Source organism: Salvelinus fontinalis, chromosome 32 (assembly GCF_029448725.1).
Source record: "Salvelinus fontinalis isolate EN_2023a chromosome 32, ASM2944872v1, whole genome shotgun sequence".
In the NCBI taxonomy this organism is placed as follows: domain Eukaryota; kingdom Metazoa; phylum Chordata; class Actinopteri; order Salmoniformes; family Salmonidae; genus Salvelinus; species Salvelinus fontinalis.
The window spans coordinates 14,860,310-14,878,428 of NC_074696.1; the positions used below are offsets into that span (position 1 = coordinate 14,860,310).

At 44.8% G+C, this 18,119-nt stretch overlaps 1 protein-coding gene across 2 annotated transcripts in view; it reads left to right on the forward strand.

Moving 5' to 3' along the window:
* Window positions 1-17,565, forward strand: part of LOC129830804 (protein tyrosine phosphatase type IVA 2-like) — a 52,554-nt gene extending 34,989 nt beyond the window's left edge. For both annotated transcript variants that reach the window (XM_055893546.1, XM_055893545.1), the window contains exons 2-7: window positions 2,692-3,005; window positions 3,340-3,448; window positions 4,137-4,229; window positions 8,479-8,609; window positions 15,921-15,995; window positions 16,331-17,565. In XM_055893546.1, coding sequence (XP_055749521.1) covers window positions 3,001-3,005; window positions 3,340-3,448; window positions 4,137-4,229; window positions 8,479-8,609; window positions 15,921-15,995; window positions 16,331-16,442 — 525 coding nt within the window. In that variant the 5' untranslated portion in view covers window positions 2,692-3,000 and the 3' untranslated portion in view covers window positions 16,443-17,565. The remainder of the gene's footprint in view (window positions 1-2,691; window positions 3,006-3,339; window positions 3,449-4,136; window positions 4,230-8,478; window positions 8,610-15,920; window positions 15,996-16,330) is intronic.
* Window positions 17,566-18,119: the final 554 nt, after the last annotated feature.

Sequence of the window (18,119 nt, forward strand, 5' to 3'; positions counted from 1 at the left end):
TATATGCTGACTGACTGGAAATTGATGCTAATACCACTTATCTGGTGAGTAGAGCCCAACCCCTGTATACTCATGTTTGAAGGCACTCCAAGCTGTGGGACTCCTTTTCTTGGCTGTGTCTATAGGCTGTGTTTTGAGACGCTGTACAGTTTGTACTTCCCTTTTCTGTTACTCTACGTACAAATTGTCCTCTAGTCATATTTGGTGTCTCTTTCGCTCTCTCTCACTCTCGGTGTCTGTAGCAGTGCCCTAATGCAGTGTATAATGCTTAGTGCTGTTTGGAGCTGGTAATTAAAGGCGTCAGGGAGAGATTTACTCTCTAGAGAACTAGTGGCTCCTTTGAACAGTGGCACTGTTGCTGGCACCAGCTAAATGGAGATTATAAATCTAATCAATTTATATGTCACATGCGCCAAATACGAGTGTAGACCATACTGTGAAATGCTTGCTTACAAGTCCTTACCAACGATGCAGAGTTAACATTCAAATAGTAAAGAGGAATAAAATACACAACATGGAGCTATATACCATGGTTACTGAGTACCAGTAACCAGCTCAATGTGCAGTAATACAAGGTATTTCAGGTAGATATGTACCAGAAGGCGAGACTGAGGGTGGAGGGGTTGGTGAAATTATTATTATTAATAATATTTTGTTTGGAAGACTGCCCCTCTAACTGGCACTAGGTAAGAGGAGCTGAGAGGGAGATGGAGACAGAGGGTGAGAGAGACAAGTAAAGAAGAGATGGAAAAAGAAGTTTGGTTTTACCCTCAGAATCGTAGCCCTGTCTTTGGGTCAGGGTGAGAGAGTGAGGCACAGCTTGCTTCCTCTCTCTGTAGAGAAGGTGAGCAAGGTGAGCTCTGTAGAGAAGGTGAGCAAGGCAAAGTGAGTGAAGGGAATAGAGGGTCTGTTTGTCGTATCTTTTTCAGGGGGTAGATCCGTTTTAATTGTGCAGATTGTAGCTTCGTCATTTCCAATTCCAATATTTAAAAATATATATATATTTTCCCCTAACCCTACCACCCCTTGGACGTAGGCTTATACATACTATATAGATTTTATGGACACAATATATTTTACAGTAGTTATCTTTTGTTTGTTTTTACTCCCAGCCTTCAGCTTCACCCAACCCCTCCCGTCTATCTCTTATCACCATCTGTTTTTCTTCCATTATCCATATCTTTTTCAACTGGGATCTTTCACAAAAGTTCAGAATGTTTCTACAGATTGTAAATTAAATAAAAAAAATATTTGCTACGAATATTATTGATTGATTTGACTTTTTAAAGAATCACACAGCAGTGCTATTTTCAGGGTTAGCTCCAACTTTCTATAAAAATGTATTGTAGTAAGAATTTCTTTCTTTCGGGATATGTATACCGAGTATGTCCACATCCTCGTCGGACCACATTTTATTGGTAAACTACACGGTAATCTGAACGCTGAATTTTTTTTGTGATCAATATGTAACATTTATCATAATTTGGTTTTAATCCAGAGAGGTTAGAGAAAGAGACTGTGGGCGTTGTCCTGTTCTTGGCTCAGAGTGGGCGAGACGACAGATCGAGAAAGATATGAGAGCTAGAATGATCTATTTCACTTGCTTTGGCAATGTAAACAGATGTTTCCCATGCCAATAAAGCCCTTTGGATTGAGAGATGGGAAAATGTAGAGGCCTGTGGGGAAAGAAGGCAAGACACTAGTTGAATTGGAACACATTGCTCTCGAAGATAAAAAATAAATAAATGGGAGAATGAATGTAGTGAAGAGATGGGAGACCTGAAACGGAGATGTGCTGGGTGAGGGTTGAAAAGAGAAGACTGAGGGGAGGGAGAGTCTCGGAGGTGAACGGGGGAGCGTGGGAATGTGACAGTCGGCTGGTGTGAATCACTGCTGACCCATAATCCTCACCTTGTGACTACTGCTGCCGAGGTCCAACCTCTGTCTCCCTCTCTTTTGCTCTCCTCCACTCGCTCTCACCTCTCCCCCGCCCTTTCCTTCCACCCTCTACTTTCACCCTCCAACCCCTCTCTTCTCCCCCCCTCTTCCCCACCCTCCAACCCCTCTCTCTTACCTCTCCCCCGCCCTTTCCTTCCACCCTCTACTTTCACCCTTTCACCCCAACCTCCAAACCCTCTCTTCCCCACCCTCCAACCCCCCTCTCTTCCCTCTCCCCCTGCCCTCACCTCTCTTCCCCACTCCCTCACCCTCGTAGTGTATGTGTGACTAGCCAGTTTGTGGCGGCTGTGTCCAGACGCTTCAGATCTTGGCTGATGATCAGCCGGAATGAGGTGAGGGCAGGCCGTAAATGATTTATGAGAGGCTCTCTTGAAGCCAAGAGCTCATGGGTGTCTGTTGTCTGTCTGCATTATCAGACTGTGTGGCTGGATACAGTCATAAATAATAGGTCATTATAACACCTTAGTACAAAGCTGATAATGGTTCTGATAATAGGGTTAATAGCCTCAACGTGTGGAGTCATATTTCTGCTGTAATGAGTTGTTCCAGTTTCCCCAACCAGTGCTTTTAGATTTCTCTGCCTAGTCCTGCTCTTTAAGAACTTCAAGAGTGCCTTGCTAAAAGGTGACTGTTGTCTATTTGAGTTTAACCACATTATTCTCTCCTTCTCTCCCTCTTTTCTCTCCTTCACATTCTTTCTCCCCCCCTCCTCTCTCTCTCCGTTCTCGGCAGTGTTTCTGTGTTGATTTGGACCATACATATATGGCGTATGTGAGCGTCAGTGGAGACTTCTGCCAGGCACAGCACCTCGCCTTCGTGGACAAGTGAATCGTCCGCCCCCCTCGGGACTACGCTACCCAGAAGCCCCCCTGAAGCCAGCACACTGGGAACCCCTGTCTTCTCCAACGATCCCTTGGATATCGCGTAGTCCAAGGCCAAATTGCCCAGCTCTGTCCCCCGAGCGGCCAATAAGAAAACTGCCTAGTTCTCCTCTACTTCCTGCTTTCTCTCCCAGAAGCCAATCACATACCACTCTCCTGAATGGGGTAAAATCTGAATGTCCGATTGGATGACTGGTGGATAGTCTGCATTAGTTTTTATTTTTTATTTATTTTTTAAAATATTTTTTACGCCCCCCGTGGAGTCTTGTGGACTAGATCATCCAGTTTTTTTTTTGTTACCCCTCTTTTTATGTAAACCTTCCTGTAGCCATCCACACGTGTTACCCACACCATCCTCCACCTCCTCCCTTCGTTGTCGTGTTTTTATTTAGTTTTTGAACCTACAGAATTCTACAAGTCCTTGCTGACATCTGAGCCAAAAGTAGTCATCCTTCTTGTAAGAGAGATTCTAAGTATTTAATTGTAATTGTTTTCAAAGCCGTCTCGCCAACATGAACCGCCCTGCAGCAGTGGAGATTACCTACGAGGGCATGAGGTTCCTCATCACACACAACCCCACCAACGCCACGCTCAACAAGTTCACTGAGGTGAGGCCGCCGTGTGTGTGTTCAAGTTCACTCTGGAGAGACTTACACACACATCTGACTACGTGCATAAACAACCTTCACCAATATAGACTATAACAAACTCACTTGAACCTACAATTAAACATAAACATTTTAGAGTACAAGTTTCTCTGTCTCTCTCTCTATCTGTCTCTCTCTCTATCTGTCTCTCTCTCTATCTGTCTCTATCTGTCTCTCTCTCTATCTGTCTCTCTCTCTATCTGTCTCTCTCTCTATCTGTCTCTCTCTCTATCTGTCTCTCTCTCTATCTGTCTCTCTCTCTATCTGTCTCTCTCTCTCTCTATCTGTCTCTCTCTCTATCTGTCTCTCTCTGTCTCTCTCTCTCTGTCTCTCTCTATCTGTCTCTCTCTCTATCTGTCTCTCTCTCTCGCTCGCTATCTGTCTCTCGTTTTCGCTGTCCGTCTTTCGTTCTCTCTCTCGCTATCTGTCTCTTCCCTCTCTCTCTCGCTATCTGTCGCTCTCGCTCTCTCTCTCTCGCTATCTGTCTCTTCGCTCTCACTCTCTCTCTCTCTCGCTATCTGTCTCTTCGCTCTCTCTCTCGCTCTCGCTATCTATCTGTCTCTTCGCTCTCTTTCTCGCACTCTCGGTCTCTTCGCTCTCTCTCTCTCGCGCTATCTGTCTCTTCGCTCTCGCTATCTGTCTCTCTCAGGAGCTGAAGAAGAGTGAGGTGAACACGCTGGTGAGAGTGTGTGACGCCACCTACGACAAGGCCCCAGTGGAGAAGGAGGGGATTGAAGTTATGGTGAGGGTAACATGCATGCATGCACACACACACTCCTAGAGAGCAGTCAGAATTTCTACTGAACCAAAACCGGATCCCATTGTTTACTTCCGAGGAATTGAGGGTAGTTGGATTCACTTTGTTTTTCATGGAATGTCAAATAAAACAGGTGGGGTTGCCCCTCCCTGGAGAAATTCTGTTAGTCTCTGTCCTCCACTGTCTGCCTCCCGCAGTGTGCTGAGAACAGGAAGGAATCTGGCTCAGATCCAGATGAATGGGGCTCCAACCAGGCCTTCTTGCTCTGTTTCTCTCTTATGTGCACTGTATGTACCTCTTTTTTATTCAGCTGTCCCACAGGTGATTCAGGAAAAGCAGAGACACTTTGTGTTTGGGAGAGGAAATGTCCTGTTTCCTGTCCTTGATAGTGATCACCACCCCTCATCCTGGAGTGTTCCTCTCCCCATTCTGCCTGTCACTCTCCAATGTATTGGATTAAAGGTTTGAGAAGGATAGCAGAATTTTGAAAGCATGGCTGACTGGCAAACTACAGTGACAAGCTATTAGTGACACAACCCTTTCTGTTCCTGTCTTTGTCACTTCAAATATGACACAGGATCTGTGACAGTTCGCTATCTGCCTACATAAAACTGGCCCATGATATCATAGGACAGTCACAGACGGAGAGAGAGAAGGCTGTGACAGGCAGAGGATGATATGGGAGAGCGAGATGTGCTAAGCCATAGCTGAGACTGAGTCAGCACAAGTACAGAGGCTCAGATGGTCAGGGTGTCTGCCAGGACGGACACACACACAGTACTTCAGCATATCAAGCTTCCCAACTTAGACACACATGATACAGCTGCTCTGCTTCGATCAGGCTTTGAATCCTGTACTGCCTTTGAGCATTGTGCACTGGTTAATCTTTAAGTCTGTTGACTCACCCATGGGTCAATCTAAGTAACATTAATAACACAAATCTGTCAATTTAAGCTAGTAACATCAATCAAAATCCATGAGTTTAAGCTAGAGATGTGGTTGTGTTCAATCCACCGCAGCAGCCTATCGGGCGGGCTTCCGTATTTACGGTGGAAGGTGGCCGTGTTACAGCGGTGTTTGTCAGACCATGAGACTTCCTGAAAATCGTCTTTCTCACGACAACGTCTGTAGCATCCAAACAGTTTGGCTTACATAACTGTTATGACCACTCTATGGAAAGGGGAGACTCACAAACACGATGGTGTTAACCGTTTTGCTCTATGACCCCCACAAACAAATGTCACGAGACTAATCAGGAGGTAACCCCCACAAACAAATGTCACGAGACTAATCAGGAGGTAACCCCCACAAACAAATGTCACGAGACTAATCAGCAGGTAACCCCCACAAACAAATGTCATGAGACTAATCAGGAGGTAACCCCCACAAACAAATGTCACGAGACTAATCAGCAGGTAACCCCCACGAACAAATGTCACGAGACTAATCAGGAGGTAACCCCCACAAACAAATGTCACGAGACTAATCAGGAGGTAACCCCCACAAACAAATGTCACGAGACTAATCAGGAGGTAACCCCCACAAACAAATGTCACGAGACTAATCAGGAGGTAACCCCCACAAACAAATGTCACGAGACTAATCAGGAGGTAACCCCCACAAACAAATGTCACGAGACTAATCAGGAGGTAACCCCCACAAACAAATGTCACGAGACTAATCAGCAGGTAACCCCCACAAACAAATGTCACGAGACTAATCAGGAGGTAACCCCCACAAACAAATGTCACGAGACTAATCAGGAGGTAACCCCCACAAACAAATGTCACGAGACTAATCAGGAGGTAACCCCCACAAACAAATGTCACGAGACTAATCAGCAGGTAACCCCCACAAACAAATGTCACGAGACTAATCAGCAGGTAACCCCCACAAACAAATGTCACGAGACTAATCAGGAGGTAACCCCCACAAACAAATGTCACGAGACTAATCAGCAGGTAACCCCCACAAACAAATGTCACGAGACTAATCAGCAGGTAACCCCCACAAACAAATGTCACGAGACTAATCAGCAGGTAACCCCCACAAACAAATGTCACGAGACTAATCAGGAGGTAACCCCCACAAACAAATGTCACGAGACTAATCAGGAGGTAACCCCCACAAACAAATGTCACGAGACTAATCAGCAGGTAACCCCCACAAACAAATGTCACGAGACTAATCAGCAGGTAACCCCCACAAACAAATGTCACGAGACTAATCAGCAGGTAACCCCCACAAACAAATGTCACGAGACTAATCAGGAGGTAACCCCCACAAACAAATGTCACGAGACTAATCAGGAGGTAACCCCCACAAACAAATGTCACGAGACTAATCAGCAGGTAACCCCCACAAACAAATGGAAGTATAGCGGTAGTTCTGTGCATACAAAAATATTTCCTTAGCTTTCTTATAAACTCAGCAACTGTCAACTGCGTTTATTTTCAGCAAACTTAATGTGTAAATATTTGTATGAACATAAGATTCAACAACCTGAGACATAAACTGAACAACTTCCACAGACAGGTGACTAACAGAAATTGAATGATGTGTCCCTAAACAAAGGGGGGGTCCAAATCAAAAGTCAATATCTGGTGTGGCCACCAGCTGCATTAAGTACTGCAGTGCATCTCCTCCTCATGGACTGCACCAGATTTGCCAGTTCTTGCTGTGAGATGTTACCCCACTCTTCCACCAAGGCACCTGCAAGTTCCCAGACATTTCTGGGGGGAATGGCTCTAGCCCTCACCCTCCGATCCAACAGGTCCCAGACGTGCTCAATGGGATTGAGATCCGGGTTCTTCGCTGGCCATGGCAGAACAATGACATTCCTGTCTTGCAGGAAATCACGCACAGAACGAGCAGTATGGCTGGTGGTATTGTCATGCTGGAGGGTCATGTCAGGATGAGCCTGCAGGAAGTGTACCACATGAGGGAGAAGGATGTCTTCCCTGAGGATGTCTTCCCTGTAACGTACAACGTTGAGATTGCCTGCAATGACAACAAGCGCAGTCCAATGATGCTGTGACACACTGGCCCAGACCATGATGGACCCTCCACCTCCAAATCGATCCCGCTCCAGATTACAGGCCTCGGTGTAACGCTCATTCCTTCGACGATCAATCACCCCTGGTGAGACAAAACCGCGACTCGTCAGTGAAGTGCACTTTTTGCCAGTCCTGTCTGGTCCAGCGACGGTGGGTTTGTGCCCATAGGCGACGTTGTTGCCGGTGATGTCTGGTGAAGACCTGCCTTACAACAGGCCTACAAGCCCTCAGTCCAGCCTCTCAGCCTATTGTGGACAGTCTGAGCACTGATGGAGGGATTGTGCGTTCCTGGTGTAACTTGGGCAGTTGTTCTTGCCTTCCTGTACCTGTCCCGCAGGTGTGATGTACCCATCCTGTGCAGGTGTTGTTATACGTGGTCTGCCACTGCTAGGACGATCAGCTGTCTGTCCTGTCTCCCTGTAGTGCTGTCTTAGGCGTCTCACAGTACGGACATTGCAATTTATTGCCCTGGCCACATCTGCAGTACTCCTTGCAGCATGCCTAAGGCACGTTCACACAGACAGATAAGCAGGGACCCTGGGCATCTTTTTGTGTTTTTCAGAGTCAGTAGAAAGGCCTCTTTAGTGTCCTAAGTTTCCATAATTGTGACCTTAGCCTCTCTAGGCTAGATGGGATGCTATCCGTATGTGAAAATACCACCCTCTAGCCTAGAGAGGTTCATTGCCTACCGCCTACCGTAAGCTGTTAGTATCTTAACGACCGTTCCACAGGTGCATGTTCATTAATTATGGTTCATTGAACAAGCATGGGAAACCGTGTTTAAGCCCTTTACAATGAAGATCTGTGAAGTTATTTGGATTTTTACGAATTACCTTTGAAAGACAGGTTCCTTCATCTCTTAGATATAGGACACACTTCAAAACCTTATTTCATATTATTCATTTTTTGACTGTATTTTTGGCCATTTATTGATATTATTCAATGTGTTTCTATTGCCAATAGTAGTAAAGGCCAAATTAAATATTTTATTCAATTTAAATGTATATTTTTATACTTAAAGGGTTCAAAAAATTTAAAACCAAATTGCTAAATTATCTATGGTAAGACCATCTTTAAACAATTCCAAATGTTAGCTTAGTACCCCCCCCCCCCCCTTAAATTAACTCCCAGCCCTTGGTTTGATCCATGTTGACGATTTTGTCCCTCTTCCTCCGTAGGACTGGCCCTTTGATGATGGTGCCCCGCCCCCCACCAAGATAGTGGACGACTGGTTAAACCTGCTTAAGACCAAGTTCAGGGGCGAGCCTGGCTGCTGTATTGCCGTGCACTGTGTGGCGGGGCTGGGCCGGTGAGTGTGTTCACCTGTGTGTGTCTAAGTGTCTATGTGATTGTGGCTAAGTGTGTGTAAAGTGGGACAGGTGGGTTGAATGAGTGTAAGTGACCTTGATTACAATGTTCCATGCTTAGCCTGTTTGCCAGTTAGCGTAAGCCTGGTTCTCTGTGGTCTCCAGGTTTCACGATCTGCTCTGCTCTGTTGGCTTCCCTCTCTTTAACCTACATATCCTCCATGTTTTATCATCTTATCAATCTCTCCCTGTCTATTAACCTGCTAGCAATAGACTGCTGCTTCTGTGGTTCTACCGGCTATTCTCATCCCCACTTTATAGCTAGCTTCTCTGCTGTTAGCACCACTGTCTCTGTTAAGCTATCCTGCTAGTCTTTTTCTCCAGGGTATGAGCTGGATTCATTCTCTGTTAGCGGCCCACACTAACAGGAAAAAATCCTCGCTTTGTCATACTTAGTCTGGTCCTCCAGGGTAGGGTATGCTCTGGACTCATCCTCTCTCTATAGCTTCTGTGTGATTAGCTTTAGCCTCTCTCATTCTCTCTCCCTGTTAGCCTGGTTCTCCAGGGTGTGTTGTTGTACACCATTCGATTTTCCGGCCCTCAAGTTGACCCCATAGAGCAAGTGTGTTACTAATTCCACAGAGGGCCGTGTGGCTGCGGGTTTTCGCTTCTCCCCTGTACTCTAGGTCTTAATTTAATAGAAAAAGAAAAACAGCCCTCCGTGGAATGAGTTTGACATCCCTGCCATAGAGATTCCCTCCCGCAGTCTGCCAAGACGGGCTCCACACTACTCACGCCTGTCCAGGGTCATTGATTCAGTGCATCGCTTAGACCAGTGTTTCCCACCTCCAGTACCCCCAGCAGCCCACCTCCAGTACCCCCAACAGCCCACCTCCAGTACCCCCAACAGCCCACCTTTGTTGTAGCCCCAGACAAACATACCTGATTCAACTCAGAGGCCCTGATGATTAGTTGACAACTTGAATCGGGTGTGCTTGTTTCCTTGTTGGGACCGGCGAAATGTCCCCACTTGTCCAAATGGTCCTTGTTTTACTATCCTTGTGAGGACTTCTGGTTCCCACATGGATAGTAAAACCAAAAAACACACACATTGCTGTGGGCTCTGTAAGCAGTGGTCAGACAGACGTGTTTTTCTGCATGAATCTGTGTTTACTGCAGTCCTCAGGGCCGGCAGCATTCTGATGGTCTTATTCACACCAGCCAGCCACAGCCTTTAGAGACTCAGGGTGTGGGAGGAGTGGTTGTTTTTCTACAGTTTTTCCCTCTCTCACACTCTTGCACCTTCTCACATTCTATCTCGTGTATGCCAGGGTTTCCGGTATTCGGCCGATACATTAAAAGCTGATTTAAATAAGGTTGTTATCGGCCAGTCAAAAAAACAATCCTTTTGCTAAGTCATTTTATTAATTGATGTAAATATCAGTGGATGTAAATACATTTGACCGTCATGCTTATTGGTCTATAGGTTAATTAGCCCAATTTTCTTTTTTTCCGTTAGTCGTCGTGTTTCTTATTATACGCGTGTAGCATATAGCGCTTACTTTAGCATATAGCGCTTACTTTAGCATATAGCGCTTACTTTAGCATATAGCGCTTACTTTAGCATATAGCGCTTACTTTAGCATATAGCGCTTACTTTAGCATATAGCGCTTACTTTAGCATATAGCGCTTACTTTAGCATATAGCGCTTACTTTAGCATATAGCGCTTACTTTAGCATATAGCGCTTACTTTAGCATATAGCGCTTACTTTAGCATATAGCGCTTACTTTAGCATATAGCGCTTACTTTAGCATATAGCGCTTACTTTAGCATATAGCGCTTACTTTAGCATATAGCGCTTACTTTAGCATATAGCGCTTACTTTAGCATATAGCGCTTACTTTAGCATATAGCGCTTACTTTAGCATATAGCGCTTACTTTAGCATATAGCGCTTACTTTAGCATATAGCGCTTACTTTAGCATATAGCGCTTACTTTGAGTGGACAGCGCTAGCGCAACTGCTGCTTTTATAAGCCCAGTCATTGCGCAACCATTCTAAATGCAATTGTGTGTTAAACAGTTTTGATGGCAATGATTGGAAACAAACTCCTATTTTTATTTCTCAACTGGTAATTGAAGTGCGCCTCCGATTCGCCATTCAAGTGCAAAGGCAATGGTAGGCAGGCTATCAGCACATCACCCACCACTTTGCAATGTAAGCTGGAGGTGGTACGCATTTTGAAAACATATACTTAATTGTTTTAACGTTAAACCTGAACGGTTTACTTCATTATTAGGCATGTCTTGGCTTGCAAAATCTGACCATAGAAACGTAAAGGCAATTATTTTATAAAAACTTACTCATATGCCATGCTTTCCCATGTCTGGAATACACTGCATCAGACACACCACCTGCACCACCTATCACACTTTCACAAAAAACATGGAGACATGGCTAAAGGTCAGTCAGATTTGTGAACATAATCCCTAGCTGTGTATTGCTGCTTTCCATGTTGTCTGTTTTCTGTGCCTTGTGAGGTGTGGAAACACTTTGTTGCTTTTATGGGTTTTGTCTTTTTGTGCTCTGGGCATGCTATGTCTTGCTTGTCCTATGTTGCTCTGTCTGTATGCTATGTCTTGCTTGTCCTATGTTGCTCTGTGTGTGCTCACTGCTCATTGATTGTCTGTATTGTAATTGTTTTTAAAAACCTGCCCAGGGACTGTGGTTGAGAATTAGCCGGTTGGCTTAAACCGGCACTTTTACTGAAACACTGATTAATGTGCACTGTCCCTATAAGAATAAATTCAAACTCAAAAAGTTAATTGCTATTGGTTTTCATATCAACTTTCTTTCATTGTCCAGAAGCCAAAGGCCCAATCTTAGTCATATTAGCAACCCATTGTAGTTGTTGCCTATTTAGATTCCCACTCTACGTTTCTAACAGAGATTTTCATCTGTCACATATGGAACTGCTCGCATCAGGTGCTCTGTTTACAATGGGGTTTTCCCGCAAAGTTGTTTGAAAATTGTTTTATTGGCTGATCATTACAGGAGTTGCAGGTTCTGTTAAGCTAAATTACCATAATCAAAATGTCATTCTGCGCAACGTGGGTAGAAGCCCTAATGGATTTATGCACCCAATGCATTCAAAGTATTGACTTTTAACTCATTTTGTTACATTAAAGCCTTATTCTAAAATGGATTCAATTGTTTGTTTTTGTCAATCTACAAACACTACCCCATAAACAAAAACACTAACAATTTTTCTCATTCATAAAAAAGAGATCACATTTATATAAGTATTCAGACCCTTTACTCAGTACTTTGTTGAAGCACCTTTGGCACCGATTACAGCCTTGAGTCTTCTTGGGTATGATGCTACAAGCTTGGCACACCTGTATTTGGGGAGTTTCTCCCTTCTCTGCAGATCCTCTCAAGCTCTGTCAGGTTGGATGGGGAGCATCGCTGCACAGCTTTTCAGGTCTCTCCAGAGTTGTTAGTCTTGGATCTGGCTGGGCCACTCAAGGACATTGACACTTGTTCTAAAGCAACTCGTGCCTCGTCTTGGTTATGTGCTTAGGGTCGTTGTCCTGTTGGAAGGTGAAATTTCGCCCCAGTCAGGTCCTGAGCGCTCTGGAATAGATTTTCATTAAGGATCTCTCTACTTTTCTCTGTTCATCTTTCCCTCGGTGCTGACTATTTTCCCAGTCCCTGCCGCTGAAAAACATCCCCACAGTATGATGCTGCCGCCACCATGCCAGGTTGCCAAGCGTCATGTCTGGAGGAATTCAGGCCAAAGAGTTTAATCTTGGTTTCATCAGACTCTCATGGTCTGAGAGTCCTTTAGGTGCATTTTGGCAAACTCCAAGCGGGCTGTCATGTGCCTTTTACTGAGGAGTGGCTTCTGTCTGGCCATTCTACCATAAAGGCCTGATTGGTGGAGTGCTGCAGAGATGGTTGGTTCCCTGACCAAGGCCTTTTTCCCTCGATTGCTCAGCTTGGCTGGGCGGCCAGCTCTAGGAATTCTTGGTGGTTCCACACTTCATCCATTTAAGAATGATGGAGGCCACTGTGTTCTTGGGGACCTTCAATGCTGCAGACATTTTCTGGTACCCTTCCCCAGATCTGTGCCTCGACACACTTCTGTCTCAGAGTTCTATGGTCAATTCCTTCCACCTCATGGTTTGGTTTTTGCGCTGACATGCACCTTATAGACAGGTGTGTGTGTGTGTGCCTTTTCAAAATCATGTCCACTCAATTGCATTTACCACAGGTGGACTCCAAGTTTTAGAAACATCTCAAGGATGATCAATGGAAACAGGATGCACCTTAGTGCAACTTCGATTCTCATAGCAAAGGGTCTGAATACTTTTGTAAATAAGATATTTCATTTTTTTTTTATATATATATATCTCAGCAAAAAAAGAAGCGGCCCTTTTTCAGGACCCTGTCTTTCAAAGCTAATTCGTAAAAATCCAAATAACTTCACAGATCTTCATTGTAAAAGGTTTAAACACTGTCTCCCATGCTTGTTCAATGAACCATAAACATTTAATGAACATGCACCTGTGGAACGGTCATTAACACACTAACATCTTACAGAGGGTAGGCAAGTAAGGTCAGTTATGAACACTTAGGACACTAAACAGGCCTTTCTACTGACTGAAAAACACCAAAAGAAAGATGCCCTGGGTCCCTGCTCATCTGCGTGAACGTGCCTTAGGTATGCTGCAAGGAGGCATGAGGACTACAGATATTGCCAGGGCAATAAATTGCAATGTCCGTACTGTGAGACGCCTAATACAGCACTACAGGGAGACAGGACAGACAGCTGATCGTCCTAGCAGTGGCAGACCACGTGTAACAACACCTGCACAGGATCGAAACATCTGAACATCACACCTGCGAGACAGGTACAGGATGGCAAGAACAACTGCCCAAGTTACACCAGGAACGCACAATCCCTCCATCAGTGCTCAGACTGTCCGCAATAGGCTGAGAGGCTGGACTTAAGGGCTTGCAGACCTGTTGTAGGCACACCAGACATCACCGGCAACAACGTCGCCTATGGGCACAAACCCACCGTCGCTGGACCAGACAGGACTGGCAAAAAGCGCTCTTTGCTGATGAGTCGCGGTTTTGTCTCACCGAGGGTGATGGTCGGATTTGTTTATCGTCGAAGGAATGAGCATTACACCGAGGCCTGTACTCTGGAGCGGGATAGAGTTGGAGGTGGAGGGTCCGTCATGGTCTGGGGCGGTGTGTCACAGCATCAATCGGACTGAGCTTGTTGTCATTGCAGGCAATCTCAACGTTGTGCGTTACAGGGAAGACATCCTCCTCCCTCATGTGGTACCCTTCCTGCAGGCTCATCCTGACATCATCCTCCAGCATGACAATGCCACCAGCAGTACTGCTCGTTCTGTGTGTGATTTCCTGCAAGAAAGGAATGTCAGAGGAGATGCACTGCAGTACTTAATGCAGCTGGTGGCCACACCAGATACTGACTGTTACTTTTGATTTTGACCCCCGCTTTGTTTAGGGACACAATATTCTATTTCTGTTAGTCACATGTCTGTGGAACTTGTTCAGTTTGTCTCAGTTGTTGAATCTAATGTTCATACGAATATTTACACATGTTAAGTTTGCTGAAAATAAACGCAGTTGACAGTGAGAGAGGATGTTAGTTTTTTTTGCTGAGTTTATATATACATTTGCAAAAATGTCTAAACCTGTTTTCTCTTTGTCATTATGGGGAATTGTGTGTAGATTGTAAAACATCTCTATTTAATCCATTTTAGAGTAAGGCTGTGGAAAAGGAGAAGGCATCTGAATACTTTCCTAATGCACTATAGGTCCACATTTCTCAACTGGCCAGTTAATTCTTCCCGGTTACGTTGTCCAGCTCCACATTTTCCTAACGGAAACCCTGGCATGCACAAAAGGGTGTTCGTTCTGTCTCTTTCTCATATTCCCTCTATCATTGTCCCTCCTCTCCCTCTTCTCTCTGAAAACCCCACACAAGAATGCTCTGTCAGCTTTGAGTTTTGACATTCCGGGCAGTCTGTCTGGGAAGTTTTTAAGTTTTGTGGTGCATTTTTTTCTTTTTGAGAGGTTTGCTTACAGCAACACTTATCACACTATGTGTGTGAACGTGATGCCCCAGCGGGGTTGCAGTGAACCCAGCCCCCCCCCCCCTTGTGGGTTTCCCAGGCCAATGTCTCAGTTTTACACTACCCTGCTACCTACATAACCATGACACAGTATGCTTTACACTACCTCCCTACCCTGCCACCTACATAACCATGACACAGTATGCTTTACACTACCTCCCCACCCTGCTACCTACATAACCATGACACAGTATGCTTTACACTACACTGCCACCTACATAACCATGACACAGCATGTTTTACACTACCTCCCCACCCTGCTACCTACATAACCATGACACAGTATGCTTTACACTACCTCCCCACCCTGCTACCTACATAACCATGACACAGCATGCTTTACACTACCTCCCCACCCTGCCACCTACATAACCATGACACAGCATGTTTTACACTACCTCCCCACCCTGCCACCTACATAACCATGACACAGCATGTTTTACACTACCTCTCTACCCTGCTACCTACATAACCATGACACAGTATGCTTAACACTACACTGCCACCTACATAACCATGACACAGCATGCTTTACACTACCTCCCCACCCTGCCACCTACATAACCATGACACAGCATGCTTTACACTACCCCCCTACCCTGCTACCTACATAACCATGACACAGTATGCTTTACACTACATCCCCACCATGCCACCTACATAACCATGACACAGCATGCTTTACACTACCCCCCCTACCCTGCTACCTACATAACCATGACACAGTATGCTTTACACTACACTGCTACCTACATAACCATGACACAGCATGCTTTACACTACCTACATAACCATGACACAGCATGTTTTACACTACCTCCCTGCTACCTACATAACCATGACACAGCATGTTTTACACTACAACCCCACCCTGCTACCTACATAACCATGACACAGCATGTTTTACACTACCACCCTGCTACCTACATAACCATGACACAGCATGTTTTACACTACAACCCCACCCTGCTACCTACATAACCATGACACAGCATGCTTTACACTACAACCCCACCCTGCTACCTACATAACCATGACACAGCATGTTTTACACTACAACCCCACCCATGCCGGCTGGTATTTGTTGCTTGCTCGCTCTGATTTATTGATATCTATATTGTGTCTGTGCTGTAGAGCTCCAGTCCTGGTGGCCTTAGCGCTGATTGAAACTGGGATGAAGTATGAGGATGCAGTGCAGTTCATACGACAGTAAGTACCACTAACTTCCACACCAGTGGAGGCTGGTAAGGGAGGTGGGAGGGGGGGGCTTGTATGGTATCAAACACTGTTAGATACTGTTCCATTCCAGCTGTTACTATGAGCCTGTCCCTCCGATTTTAAGTGCCATTAGCCACCACTGTTCCACACAGGGCATGGAGCCTAACCAATGTTTCTGTGCTGTGGAACATGTCATGTATTCTCTTCATTACTTTGTTAGAATTTGCCCAGGGCACATATTGATTTGTGTGGATGTTGTTGCACATGTGCTGCATGGTCTCTTGTGACATTGAGACCACTTTGTTGTTTTCCCTCCCTCCCCTCAGGAAGAGACGTGGAGCGTTCAACTCCAAGCAGCTTCTTTACCTGGAGAAATACAGGCCCAAGATGCGTCTGCGGTTCAAGGATGCCAACGGCCCCAACTGTTGCGTCCAGTAACGTGTCTGTGTGCAGCGTCTCATCAAGAATACAGCAGCTAGTGGGAACAACATTATTCCAACCAAGGGGAGAGAGAACTATCAGTAATTATTGTGATTTGTTAACACTGAGACATGACTAATTGATCACAGAATCAATTAATCAACGAGCGAATGATTACATTTGAATGAATGCAAATCTAGGGGTCCAACCAGCCGAACCAATGAACAAGAAGGTCAACGCACACAGATATAGGCCCGCCTCCAAGTTACCAGTGTCCTATCACGGGCGCATAATTTTTTCAACATTTTTATTTTCAGCTTTGAATCATGGGATAGCTCTTTGTATTTTTTTTTACACCTACATGAAAGTTTAACAAACCAAATCTACAAATGTTAAAATGGTATCAATATTGATGATTTGTTTATTTTTCTATTAATGATATGAATTATGGATTTGCCCAGGGTTATGTACCTTTTTTAAATGTTTGTAAACCCTTCAGCACATTAGTAGAAAAAGGAAAAATTACTGTCCATTTGGCTGTTGATGTATTTTTGTACAACACAAAATCTCTGAAAAGTTCCACTGAAAATGCAGTAATATTTTTCTCTCTACCCCACTTGCTTGATGTCACTTTTTAATTACTGGGTTGGCTGGGTTTTAAATGTCCGCTGTATTTATTCACTGGCTGTAACTAGCAAGGCACTCTGGGGTTGGCGGCAAGGACACTTTTCTGTTTCTCATTTTATTCTAGAGCCATGTTATCATTTTCTTTAAAAAAAATTAAATACAATCTTGCGGGAGTGCAATATTCAGTCCACCTCGGAAAAGACCCCGAACCCCCTTATGACCATCACACACAGAGCCAGTTTCACAGGAAGACACTGGGCTCGTCTTAATGTAGGTCCTTTTTTTCCATTCACCAAGGCTGCTTACTGGGTTTACAATAGGACTTTCCTACAATGACTGTACACACACACACACACACACACAATGATCTCAACTGTTAATCCCTTGTCTCACTCTGAAGGAAAAGAGGTGGAAAAGAAAGCAAATGGTCAGTTTCTTTTTTATCATCTTACCCATTTTGAAGATATCCTCAATTCCTATTGGTTTTAAAAGAAATAAAGAAATGGAAATAAGATTGACCTTGTATGATGTCATTTCCTCACCTTTTCCACGTTTTAGAGTATTTGAAATGACCACCTATATTTTGTTGCTCTACTTGGCTTTTTCATTCCTGCATAACTTTTTGTGACATGAGGAATTGCTGAGTCACGCTATCATGGAAAATATATCAATCATCTATTTGATATGGATCACGTCTCATCACCAGGCATGCTCTATCCTGAACGCGCGGCAGGTAACCAAGTGGTTAGAGCATTGGGCCCGTAACCGAAAGGTTGCTGGTGCAAATCCCTGAACTGACTAGGTGAAAAATCTGTGCCCTCGAGCTGAGCACATAACCCTAAATGCTCTTGTAAATCGCTCTGGATAAGTGTGTGTGTGCTAAATGACTTGAATGTAACCCACAAGTCAAAAGGAACAGGACATCCGACAAATACTTGGGAGGCCCGGAGCTTGAGGCTAATGTATGGAAAACCAGCATGGGGTGTAAACAGCTGGGGGCCCTTATCAACTGCGTGCGTGGAGATTCTAGGATTTGCATAGGCAACAAACGCCATAATTTGCTTTAAA